We start from the raw sequence: 13,033 nt of genomic DNA, 5'->3' as shown, positions 1-13,033 counted from the left end.
TAATTTACTCTCCAGTACACTAAAGCATAGCAAAACATACATATTAACAATATATGATGATAAAAAAAATTATCCTAAATATTATTACAAACTTTTAATATAAAATGAACTCATAAATTATTCGTTGTAAAGGAGTTCTTATATATTGTATTATAAATTTGAATTTCATTTTTAAATGGAAAGATTTTAATGATTTACTTTCCTTTTTATTAAGCAACATATCCAATTCTCCGATAATTGAGTATTCAATAATATGCAAGATTATTTAAATCTATTTCTTAAGTTTAATTCCATATTACTTTTAATTTAGTTTAAATGTTAATAAATTGTATTAAGTTAAAAATATTTTTATTGTTTAGTTAAAATAAATGTAAGGACTATTATAGGCCTAAAATTACAATTACTTGCTCCACACTTTCAAATACCCAACCATTATCCTAAAAAGTTGCTTCAAATATCTCTTTTATCTCTATTTATATAAACATATTTTTTAACTGTTTTTCTCTCTCAAGTTCTCAATCTCTAAAAAGTTGCATTTAAATGTTTTGATTATTAACTTTTGTTCAAGCCACTGATTATTTCAATAGAAACTAGATATTTATTGATGAAATAAATAAAAAATAGTTATAAGTAATTTATGAGAAGACTGTAAAATGTTGAATATTGTAGTAAAATAAAGAGAAAAAAATGATGGATTTTAGTAATTTATGAGAGAAAATGAATGGTTTTAAGTGTGATGTTAGAAAGGAATGTCATAGTCAAAGAATGATGCTATATTCACTAAGAACCAAACAAGTGCAAATTTCTTCATAGTTGAGTGAAAATTTGTATTGTGACATGGAACATTCTCTCTGAAATGTGTGGCTATACGTACTTTCAATGTAACTCATACTCTTCACTATAACCAATTCAACAAGAGGATAAATAGGTAATGATTTGCTCTTTTCTTTCACTTCTAACTTCCATTGTTCTTCTTCATCATCATCACTTAGGTCAGAACATGCATCATCATCATCAACCACTGAAAAGCAACCTTGCTGATTTAGGCACAGAAAGAAAAACGGTTGAATCACAACCTCTCTGTCCAAAGCCCAGAAAGCTCTCACCTTCCATACCTGAATTCCTCAAGCCAATCAAGTGTAACAAACACAGGTTTGATTCACTTTCCATCATAAAAACAATGTCATTTAATGTTTTCTTTACAACATGTTATGGTTTTGTTTTTCTTTTGATCTGTTGTTCTTCTCACCAGTCATTCAAATGTGAATAATGGAAGCCAAGTTCTGGATATGATCCAGAATGATGCAGATGCAAGGGAATTCCTATGCAATGGATGCTTGCCTTGTTGTTATTCTGGATCTCCTCCACGCAGAACAGAAAATCCATTGGTTCATGACGTGCAGTTTCTTCACCAAGTTGAAGTTGTTACACCATTAGCACGAGCCAAACTCTCTGATAAATTTGGTTTCATCTCTGCTTCCCCTATGTGAATCGCAAAAGATGGGAAGAAAAGGAAGAAGATAAGGGTTTACAGAAATTTTCATAGTGTAGAAGTAACATTTTCATAGTGTAAGGATAATTAGTCTCTAAATACATGTTCTTAATGTTGAATATGTAAATAGTTATTGTTTCAAAATTATACCAGCTATGTTGTGAACTAGATCTTTTCAGATTAACATTTTTACAGTCAATCATTATATTTAAAATATTTTTCTTTAGGAGTTCATAACTCTCTTACTCTTAAAGATAAATAATACCGTCATGTAATTTTCGTATTTATAAAGAAGAAAAGAAACTAAATAATAATATAAAATGAATATAAAAATATATATTTTTATACATAAACTCTATTTTAAAGGAAAAACCATATTCATAAAATGATATTTTTAATTATGAAAAATTTACAGGGAATGCTAATAACAGTGTATTGTTTTAGAATTGTTAGAGGAAGTTGAAGCTTGCGATGATAGCCTATATTTATAGAAACAAAACGGAACAGAGGAGCCGCCATTGGAGAGCTGGGAAGCGTTAAAAAGTGAAAGGGCGGTGGTGGGACCCACTCACATGGCTCTGGCATTTTCATATAATAAAGCACTCACTCATTCACTCACCCACTCCATACACAGACAGCATCACAGTGACCAAAAACGACACTGTTTCGATCCAAGATCTCAGTCACGTCACGCCAAGATCTTCTCTTGTTCCACCACGCCAAACCCTAGGCTCCACCGAGCAATGTTGGGTTTATTCGGGAGAGGGTTAGCGTAGAGGACCCAAACGAAGAAAATGCTCGCTTTCGTTTTCGTCCTTGTTGTCACCTTCATCTCCCTCTGGGAGTTTTGCCAGTGCCACGACCACGTTTACACGTTCACCATGCACCACCGCCACTCCGAACCCGTCAGAAAGTGGTCCCACGCCGCCGCCGGAATCCCCCCTCCTCCCGAAAAGGGCACCGTTGAGTACTACGCTGAGTTGGCCGACCGCGACCGCTTCCTCCGCGGCCGCAAACTCTCTCAAATCGACGCCGGTCTCGCTTTCTCCGATGGCAACTCCACCTTCCGCATCAGCTCCCTCGGATTGTACTTTTCTTCTCTTTGATTCTTCTATTGTCATTATTTAAAGGTTTTTTTTTTCAAGATTTTAATTTAAATACAATCTCTTCCTACACTTTTCTAACCATATAATGATTGGAAGATTGAATTTTGTTAATAATTATTTTTTAATTCTTTGATAATGTGAAAATTAGTGTATGAATAGTTGAAAATTAGATTCTTCTTCTAATTTAAATTGATTAATAATTTCTTTATAATAATTTAGTTATCAGTTTAGTGAAGTGACAATGGCTTAAGGTTTGAATTTTGAAGGAGAGTGGCCATGGTTGGAAAGAAGAAATTACTATTTAGATGTGAATAATGTTTGAGTTTGACCGTTCTTTGTTAATGATTTCGGTGATATTACGATTTTTTGTCAGTAATGTTTTTTCTTGGAGATTGGTTCCTGGTTTTCTTTAACTTTTTCTTTTTCTTCTGGAGATTCATACAGTTTGCATTATACGACAGTTGAAATAGGGACACCGGGAGTGAAATTCATGGTGGCGCTTGATACCGGAAGTGACCTGTTCTGGGTACCCTGTGATTGCACAAGATGTGCTGCTACTGATAGCCCAGCCTTTGCTTCGGCCTTTGCTTCGGTATGTTTTATTTTCCTTTTTCTATTTTTTGTGATCGAAATGAAGTTGTTCCTATAGTATATTGTTGTTGATTGTAGGGTTTTTCTCTAATTGGCTATAGTTATTTTAAGGGCATGTTGCAAGAAGGACCCTTGTTTTAACATTGCATTGAATAAATATTTTATTATTAGAAGAAAAGTATCTAGGTCCCATTCAATCACCTGGGCCACACTGTATTTAGTGAGGTTCTCATGTTATACCCCAGTAAATGACATTCCTGCCTGTCCTTTTCCCTCTTTTTTTTCTCGAGTGAAAAACATTATTCAGTGCTAGCTTTCTAATATGTGGAAGATGGTTCTTACGTTCTAGATATGCAACTCTTGTGTCTTGACCCCTTCTTTGTTTCTCGATTAAAAACGTTGTTTTTGCAGGATTTTGACCTTCAAATATACAATCCTAATGGATCTTCAACTAGCAAGAAGGTTACTTGTAACAACAGTCTGTGCATGCACCGCAGTCAATGCCCCGGGACATTCAGCAACTGCCCCTACATGGTCTCTTATGTCTCTGCTGAAACGTCTACATCAGGAATACTAGTGGAAGACGTTCTGCATTTGACAAAAGAAGATAATCACCATGACCTTGTTGAGGCAAATGTCATATTTGGGTTAGTTTCCTTCATTGTTATATTATCAAAACTAATCAATGTTACACTTATCTGAGTAATTTTAATGGATGTGTTGCAGATGCGGACAAATTCAGAGTGGATCGTTCTTAGATGTTGCTGCTCCCAACGGTTTGTTTGGGCTAGGTATGGAGAAAATATCAGTTCCTAGCATGTTATCTAGGGAAGGATTTACAGCAGATTCATTCTCCATGTGTTTTGGGAGTGATGGCATTGGAAGGATAAGTTTTGGGGACAAGGGAAGTTTTGATCAAGACGAGACTCCATTTAATCTGAATCCATCACAGTAAGTGGTAATTCCCTGTTACTTGCCTCCGATTGTATGAAATTAAAGTAACATTAATTGAATGCAGAGATTGCTTACTTCTCCTATGCTTGGATGCATCTTTGCAGCCCTACCTATAACGTCACAGTCACTCAAGTCCGTGTAGGAACAACTCTAATTGATGTGGAATTCACAGCTCTTTTTGATTCTGGGACCTCTTTCACATATTTGGTTGATCCAACTTATACGAGACTTACTGAGAGTGTAAGCACTTGAAGTACTAAAATGGGATAAAATATCCTTGCATTCAGCTAGATGTTTCATCATGGGCAAAACTTACCAAAGTTTTTATACTGCAGTTTCATTCCCAAGTACATGACAGGCGGCGGCCATCAGATTCAAGAATCCCTTTTGAATATTGCTATGACATGAGGTCATAAAACTATTGGAATATTATTTAATATTATTCATTTTAGTTTTTCTTTCAAGTTCTAAGTATTCTTTCTTGTGATGGACAGTCCTGATGCAAACACTAGCCTGATTCCTAGTGTAAGTTTAACTATGGGAGGTGGAAGCCATTTTGCTGTTTATGATCCAATAATTATTATCTCTACTCAGGTGTTACTTCCTGCTGGATTATTCTTCAAAACAACAATTGTGTTAACTTTGAGGATATACGTATAACTAACATGATGTTCCTTCCCTTGCCATTTTACAGAGCGAACTTGTATATTGTCTAGCAGTTGTCAAAAGTTCCGAACTAAATATCATTGGACGTAAGTCTCTTCTACTTTCTGAATATTTCACGGCTGTATGTTCTTTACGAACCAGAAGTCAATTAAATACCCCTGGGGACAAGTATTACTTTAAATTAAATCAAACTAAATAAGAATGCGTCTTGTTAAGAACTTGGTGTCTTGTGTTAGTGCACCATTTCTTCCTTTTTATCTTTCAAAGTAACAATGATGCATGCATTCTTTATATTTTTATTTTCCAGTCCATAATTCTAAATGATCATAATGATTGTTTACACCTCAGCTTCTGATGTTTATTGCAGAAAACTTCATGACTGGCTACCGTGTGGTATTTGACCGAGAAAAACTCGTATTGGGATGGAAGAAATTTGATTGTCAGTGTTTATTTTCTTCTCGTGCTTACGATTCCTCTATGCTAAATTTTGTAGCCATACTTTAATGCCTAAGAAACAAATGCTCACACTTTGAGACCTAAACAGGTTATGACATTGAGGATCGCAATGCCATCCCTATAAGACCACACTCACACGCAGATGTACCTCCTGCTGTCGCTGCCGGGCTTGGTCACTACCCTGCCACGGATTCATCCACAAAGTCCAAATACAACTCTCAGAGGTCAACTGCATCATCACCATCTTCCAACTATACTGGGATTTCTTGTGTTCTGTTTTGTTTATATTCCATAATCATTCATTTGTATGGGGCATGGTAGTTTTTGATCCCACGTGTTGATATAAGAGTATGTTGATATAGTCCAGTCACGAAGAATTTATGTATGAGTTTAACTCTCACGATATAAAACCACATTGTAAATCAGTAAATGCCATTTGCATTGTATTTTCCCTTACCAATTGTTATTCTGTTACTTATCGAAGGAGGAGAAGATATATATACTTTCATAGTTTAGCTAGGAAGGAACATTTTGAGTCCATCTAACAAGGAACAATTGTGATAGTTTTATTTCAACATCAATCCACGAGGGCATGTTTTTGATCCGCAAACTGGGACAGAACACCTAATCCGAACCTTTGATACATCAATCCACATGGGCATATTTTTCCATGCTTGTTTATTTTGAAGGGGCTGAAAAGATAAAAGATTGAAATCAAAAAAGAAAGGGAAGGGTTTTTTTTTTAATTGATTCTGTTGACGGGATGGGTCTCTAAAATTGTACTAATTATAAAACTTTTAGAAATCTTATTATATTCTCAAATAATAAAAAAATACAATGACAAAAATCAACAATCATTGAATGTATAGAACCATAATAAATTACTTATCTCAATTTCCTCTATGCATTCAAAATATTTTGTTAAGAGTAGGCCTGAAACTGGTAATCAATGTTCCTTTTGCAATATCTGCTGAAAAAGAAATACTAAAAATAGATAAACATTTAAGTATCCTATGGTAGTTCGTCTTTTAGCATGTGTTCATTTTTTAAAATGGATTGGAGAGAGGATGAGTAGATAGATTTCAATAGATTTAAGAATAAAATGTTTTTTTTAAAAATATTTTTGTGTTAAATATATAATGACTTATAAATTATACATCTGAAAATTATTTTTTGTTAATGCCCTTCAACCTTTTAGAAGTAATTTTTGACTCATTTTTTATTTTCAGATTACTCAATTCACAAAGAAAAAAAATGAAATTTTATTTATATGGAGTTGAGAGAAATTTATGGAGATGCTGACTGGAAGAAGCTTCTTCAACCCACTATGTAGTTTTGTGGAAAGTACAACAGCCCAACTTTCGGGAATGTTTCATCCAGATCTCCAACATCTCATCCTGCATTTCTAAAAATTTCACTTTTGACCATGTCTTATCTTATATCTTCAAATTTTTCAAAAATTTTACTTTTAACTTTAATAAATATCTTTTAATTTTTTTCTCTTATTAAAATCACTCTGCACCACCATAATAATAATCTAATTTAATTTAAAATTCAAATATTATTTAATATAATTTTATATTTTAATAATTATTAAAATATTGTTAATATTATAATAATGGTTATTTTAAAAAAATTAAAATAAAATAATATATAATAATAATAATAATAAATAAATAAAATAATAATAATCAATTTGATTTAATATATTTAAAATATAATAAATTATATTAAAATGTTAAATTAAATTAAATATTTATTAAATTTAAATAAAAAAACAAACTTTTAAAAACAATTATTTATCGGATTTCGATATCCGAATAATACTTATCGAATTTCTAAATCAGATTTACACATTCAATTTTTTTTTTTAATTTTAAAAATTATTTAATTTAATTTAATATTTTAATGTAATTTAATATATTTAAATATGATTTTAAATAATATTTTAATTTTTTAATATAATTATTATTATAATATAAACCATATTTTAATAATTATTAAATAATATTTGAATTTTAAATTAAATTATATTATTATTAAGGTGGTACATAATGTTTTTAATATAAAAAGAAAAAAATCAAAAGGGTGTAGGATAAGATATAAAAAAGTTAAAAGTAGAAGTGTTGGAAGTGAAGGATGAGATCTTGGAGGTGTAGGATGAAACACCCAACTTTTCCTTTCTTGCTAATCCCTGTTAAATAAATTATATATTTAAGTCTCATTTAATTAAAATTAATTTGAACTTTAACATGGATATTAACACATGTTTAAAAGATTCATAGTTTGATGATTTTGAAACAAATAATGGTTTAATTTCATTAATCGAAACCAATTTTATTCAAAATTATTTTTGGTAGTCTAACAAAAATCATCCATCGTGAGGTGTTTACGATGTGAAGACAAACAAAGATTACTCGATTCCATGCATTAAGGATTGGTTCCAACTTCCTTGCCCTGTCATGGAATCGTTTCTAATGGGAATTGATTCTCTTTTCTTTAAAATCGATTACTTTTTCTTTTAACTTTAATCACAACATCCATCTTTCACAACCATGAAACCTCATCATAGTCGTAGTACCAACAAAACATGCATGTGAAGAAAGGGGATGGTTACATAGAGGGAATAATTGTATTTATATATGTATCACCCTCAAATCACCTCATTTGAAACAAGATTTGAAAATCTCATAATCTCGTTAATTTCCTCCTTTTCTCGCACTCAAATCCAGGAATGCAAACACGAGTCTCACCCGCAAACCACTCCTCCTTTATCCATCACCACAATAAATCATCATCAAGCGAAAGCATCATTCATCTTATTGTACCAATTATAATTTATGAGTTTAATCAATAGAATTCTTATCTTTCATCCTTTCTCCAACTTTTTGAAAAGTCTCAAATGTTTGTCTTATGAGAATTTTGTTTAAGTAATAATTAAGAATGAATATGGGTAATTGCTTTGTACACCTTTGTAACTACTTTATGTAACCCATAAGTTTTAAAATTCTCACCTTGCCTTATCTTGACTAAATATAATGAAGATCCCATGACTCCATATTTGTTCTTTCTTCTTTACCAAAGTTGGGAGACAATGCAACTTTAAGATTAAGAATTTGGCATACCAATGTGGTGAAACATCAACATGTAAAATGTTGTAAAGCATGAAGGTCACTATATGTTTGAGTCGGAATATTGAGGTTCACGTTTTAGTTTTTAAAGATTATTGGGTTTCTAAGTTCGAGTATTTTTTTTAATTGTTCGTTCTATAAGAAAAAAATGTTAAGTCTTCTTGTGTAATCGAAAATAAAATTGTTAACGTTGTTGGAGCATGACATGTATACTTATTAGAATGTATTCGATAATATCTCTTATGTTGTTAAAAATATTTTTGGACCTGCCTTAATTCATTGATTTAGTATTGTATTATTGATGGATAATGCATACAAAACTAACAAGTATAAGTTGTTTGTACTTGAGATCATTAATGTAACCTTTATAGGATTCACTTTTTTATGTGGATTTACATTGCTAGCAAGTACTCAAGAAAAAAAAATTATTTTAGCTCTTGAAGAACTTAGGAGATTGTTTTTAAGAGTGAATGTCTTCCCTCGTGTAAGTTTCAATTAGAGAAATCTTGCATTAATGAATACAATTAAGATTGATTTTTTATAAAGTTTTGACCTTCTATATTGGTTTCACATTAATAAGAATGTGAAAGAAAAATGTAAATTGTTAATGTTAATGTATTTTGTTGAGGCATGGGAAGTGGTTATGGGTGCATGGGGAGTTGTGATGGATTATCCAAATTGTGTTGTAATTATGGATTTGTTCAATGCTTTAAAAATGTATATTCATTATGACCACTATTTGTTGGATATTTCAATGGCATACTAGTTATTCCACACAAGGAAAAGTGTTACATTGATAGATAAGATTATTCATTTGGGAAATACAACAATTAATAGGTACGTATCTATAAGTTTATGACTTATGGCTAATAAATACAAAAAAAAAGGGCATACGATTTTACTTTTAATTTGCAGGCTTGAAACTTCTTATTAGAACTTGCAAAAGGGTCCTTCAAAGAAACTTGTGTAATTGTTAGAATGTAATAAACAATGTCATAACCTTCCATAATGAAATTAAAGCATCATTTAAGAAGAGTCTACATGTTGTAGGGGTATACTTTTAATGTAACTTTGCATAAAAATTGTAAAAGTTTGTCTCTAACTAAGCATTGACGCATATTTTTGAAGATTATATTTCTCAAGTGTGTTTACTTCCCATGCAAGAGTTCTTTTGGATACACCGATTCTATATCTTCGTGATTTATGACAACGACAATGGGGTTCTACGATGGATTGGTCTTCCTTAACCATATGATGTATGTATGGGTGTGATTCAAACCAACATCATTGCATGTAAGGTTTCACACATACAAATGCATTGCATCCTTTATTAAACCCATAATCTAATGGTGAGAAAAATGCAATCACCAAGGGTTGTGGATCCACCTTCCACGCAGTGAAGGGTAAAGGAATGGTTTGCTCATACTCATACTATCGAAAGATGCACTCTAAGAGATGTAGATGTTTAGAAGTATTTAGTAAGAATGTACACAAGGATCATTAATATCCATTCAAATAGTATAATGTAGAAAAGGTCTTTATTAGGACTCTAGTTCACCCTATAATGGGTAAAGGCATCAAACTACACTGACACAAATTTGGTTCCCCATAACATATCGTGTGGCTTAAAGATGATACTCATCATAATTGGGATTTATTAAATATATTTTCTTTATCTTTCATCTTTAGCTAGTTTGTTTTATTCATTTTGGGTTTAGCCCATATTTTTCTATTATAAATAGAATACCTTATTTATATATTCAACACAAGGGATATTAATCACATACATAGTTTTCACTATATTTAACATGGTATCTAGAGTCTTGTTCTTTTGAGAGAAAAATTTCGGTCGCCTTCATCTACCGTCGTCGTCTATCGCTATCACAGTCAGAGTTCAATTTTGACCAATGATAACACAATTTTGATCGTCTTGGTCGATCACCCAAAGAATTTTGTCTTTCAACACTTATGTCTGAGTACCTCGGTCATGTTCTCCTAATTTTAGCTCTCTATAGTGTCTTTTTAATTATTGTCCATTGTTCGCTGTCTCTATCCCCTAATGTTCCCTATGGAGAGAGTTTGTTTCTAGGTGCTTTAATAAATAAAAGAGACCATTCTCTTGAATAGCCAAATCTTCCACCTTCATTGTTTGTCATTGGTGCACTACCATTTTTGTCGTTTGTCGTGAGGGTGAGTCTATTTTTATGTGATCCAATCTAGGGTCAAATCTTTCAAAATTTGGCTGAATTTAGTTGAGTTTGACCAAGTTGGTCACGACCAAATTTCAACAAAGTTGGCCCTGGCTAAAATTTTGCCTCACCCTTAGTCAAAGGTTAGGAAAGATGGGTTTGCCCACATCGAAAGTCGACTCAGACTTATCCAAACAGAAATGCGAGATGAGTCAGCTCGAGTCAAAAGATGAGACGAATCAACTCAAATTAAAGGTCAACATTATTTGGTTGAAGATCAAGACAAACCAACTTAAAACGAAAATTTAATAATATTAATAAAATAATATTTTTTTTATGTTTAAAAAAATCTTTAATTCATAAAATTTTTATAAAATATTTTGATCTTATATTTTCTTAATGGAGACTTTTTTATTTTTGTATTATTTTAATCTTATGTACTTGACCAGATTTACACAACTCTGACCATAGTGGTGGGTGGCGGCAAAAAGGATAACAATAATTAAATGGAGTGTAAGGAGCATGAGATAGAAATCGGTTTAAGGTGTTACAAATAATGTAATTTCATTATAGAAAATGTCCATCATAATGATATCAGATTTTTTTTTTTTTCTGTCAAATTGTCAATTCCACGACGACTTGTGATTCAAATTTTAAACATCTACAATTATACATATTATGTAACATAATTATAAGGAAATTAATAAGAACTAAAATAAGCTTTCAAGAAAGTTTAGTTAACATAATTAAAAATTAAATTTGATAATACTTTTTATCTCTATATTTATAATTATAACCGTGATTAAAAAAAATTCTCTTTATTTATTTGTTATTTATTGTAATTTATCTATGTTTTAAAAAGACTTTGGTCTCTTTCTTCAGTTAAATTAACACTAAAAGTGCTATTAAACATAAAAGTACAAACTAAAAATAGAAAAGAATAAATTAGGCAGAGAACCTGAATGAATTTATTCTCATTAAATGAATATTTACCCAATCCATCATCGGTATTTTATTGAGTATCATATAGTTTAAGTAGAATTGTCATTCTTACTACTTAAGCTAGTGAATATAAGAGAAGAGAAAACTTTCTCATATAACATATAAGACAAAGTTTTGTCTTTTTTTATAATTCCATTTTCTTTACATTTTTTTTTTCTGAAGTTCTCTTTCGGTATTGTTTAAAAAAATAAAGGGAAAATTGCAAATTTATTAATTTTTATAATAACCGTCTTCAAAATACATCCATAATGATTCATCATTGGATAATAAGGAAAATTTATTTTTTTTTTAACATCCCAAAATATGTGTATAATTCATACCAAATGGAATGCAACATATTATAATACTAGAAAGCAGTTAGGAGTAGAAATAACTGTATAAGTACGANTTACAGTCATCCAAAATAGAGGGGAAATTAAAACGACAAGTAATCAGAGTACAAAGGTCCAAGGTTTTGCAAAATATGGTAAGCTAAAAGAAATAAAGCATCAAGATCGCCTAAGCACTAGGTGCTGGGTCTTCCTCGGTCTCCAAAGCCTGCTCCAGAGGTACGTCATCACTTACTGCTCACATCCAAAAGATTGGATGATCACCGCAAGGGAGGAAGCAAACACACACAACATACAAATGCAAGGGTGAGCTAGTTTTCAAACAAACATCATCATCAAAGTAAAATGATCTACTTTACCAAAAGCATAGATTTACATACAAGCATACAAGTTATCATGTTCATGAGCATATATTTCATAACTTAACCAAAACCAATCGTCTCAACATGCAAAGACTCCTAGACACGTCCGGACATAAAATGAATGTAGAGCTGGGGCGGGTTGTGCACTTGTGATGGCCCTACTGCTTTGCAAAGCCATTGCCGAGGGGTTCCACCCGACCATACACAAGGCTAGTCCGTTACCGCAGTATAGGCCTACAGTGAAAGCGCCTACCCTAAGACCTCCCACTACTCCCACCACACGCGTCGATCTTCTCTAAGTGAGAATGAAGGACCATTGGAGCGTTAGGGATAACCCCCCATATGGAAGCCTCTCACCATTCAGTCTATACACTAATAGATCTCACCGAGAGATCATGATTTCACAACCGAATCCAACCACTTTATTTCCATAATACATCTCTTTGAATCAAAATATACATCNAAATTCACCATATGTCATGTACACACCATACCACATCAACAATTATTAATTTGCAATAAAATCAATTGTACACTCAATTAACCAAGGAAAATGGCTAGCACACCTAAACCGAACGTTTTATATATAGACCGAACCCTTAGTGCCTTGGCTGACCACTAGGGTTGAACAGAGCGTCAGGACCGAACACTCTTTTACAAACCGAACGNCCACGAACTATCATGGCTCAAATAAGACGAACCCATCTATGATCGAGAATCTTAACTAGACCGAACGGTCATGAGAAGCACCTACC

At 32.1% G+C, this 13,033-nt stretch overlaps 2 protein-coding genes and 1 long non-coding RNA gene across 5 annotated transcripts in view; 2 read left to right on the top strand and 1 right to left on the bottom strand.

Annotated features, from left to right (window-relative positions):
- The first annotated feature begins 857 nt into the window (after nt 1–857).
- On the top strand, nt 858–1,625 carry LOC111242119. The gene is made up of 3 exons (XM_022784437.1): nt 858–881; nt 993–1,152; nt 1,253–1,625. Exons 2-3 carry the CDS (start codon nt 1,001–1,003, stop codon nt 1,488–1,490), a joined length of 390 nt encoding a protein of 129 aa, XP_022640158.1. The 5' UTR covers nt 858–881; nt 993–1,000; the 3' UTR covers nt 1,491–1,625.
- A 383-nt stretch (nt 1,626–2,008) lies between these two features.
- On the top strand, nt 2,009–5,725 carry LOC106768291 (aspartyl protease family protein 1). Of its 3 annotated transcripts, none has more exons than XM_014653348.2 (10): nt 2,009–2,579; nt 3,043–3,190; nt 3,601–3,836; nt 3,916–4,140; nt 4,248–4,383; nt 4,479–4,552; nt 4,638–4,737; nt 4,838–4,895; nt 5,177–5,248; nt 5,354–5,725. In XM_014653348.2, the coding sequence occupies exons 1-10, from the start codon at nt 2,287–2,289 to the stop codon at nt 5,584–5,586; spliced, it is 1,575 nt and encodes a 524-aa protein (XP_014508834.1). In that variant the 5' UTR covers nt 2,009–2,286; the 3' UTR covers nt 5,587–5,725. The 3 variants fall into 3 exon arrangements, with proteins under 3 accessions (XP_014508834.1, XP_014508837.1, XP_014508836.1); XM_014653351.2 differs by having other exon boundaries at nt 2,398–2,579; nt 3,060–3,190; XM_014653350.2 differs by having other exon boundaries at nt 2,398–2,579; nt 3,033–3,190.
- A 6,198-nt stretch (nt 5,726–11,923) lies between these two features.
- Nucleotides 11,924–13,033, bottom strand: part of LOC111242107 — a 2,772-nt gene continuing 1,662 nt past the window's right edge. Inside the window, exon 3 of the long non-coding RNA XR_002668976.1 lies at nt 11,924–12,150. This is a non-coding gene — a long non-coding RNA (uncharacterized LOC111242107). The remainder of the gene's footprint in view (nt 12,151–13,033) is intronic.

This window comes from Vigna radiata, chromosome 7, assembly GCF_000741045.1.
Source record: "Vigna radiata var. radiata cultivar VC1973A chromosome 7, Vradiata_ver6, whole genome shotgun sequence".
Classification (NCBI taxonomy): Eukaryota; Viridiplantae; Streptophyta; class Magnoliopsida; order Fabales; family Fabaceae; genus Vigna; species Vigna radiata.
Note: the sequence above shows the minus strand (reverse complement) of the source record. Positions and strands in the feature narration are given on the sequence as shown.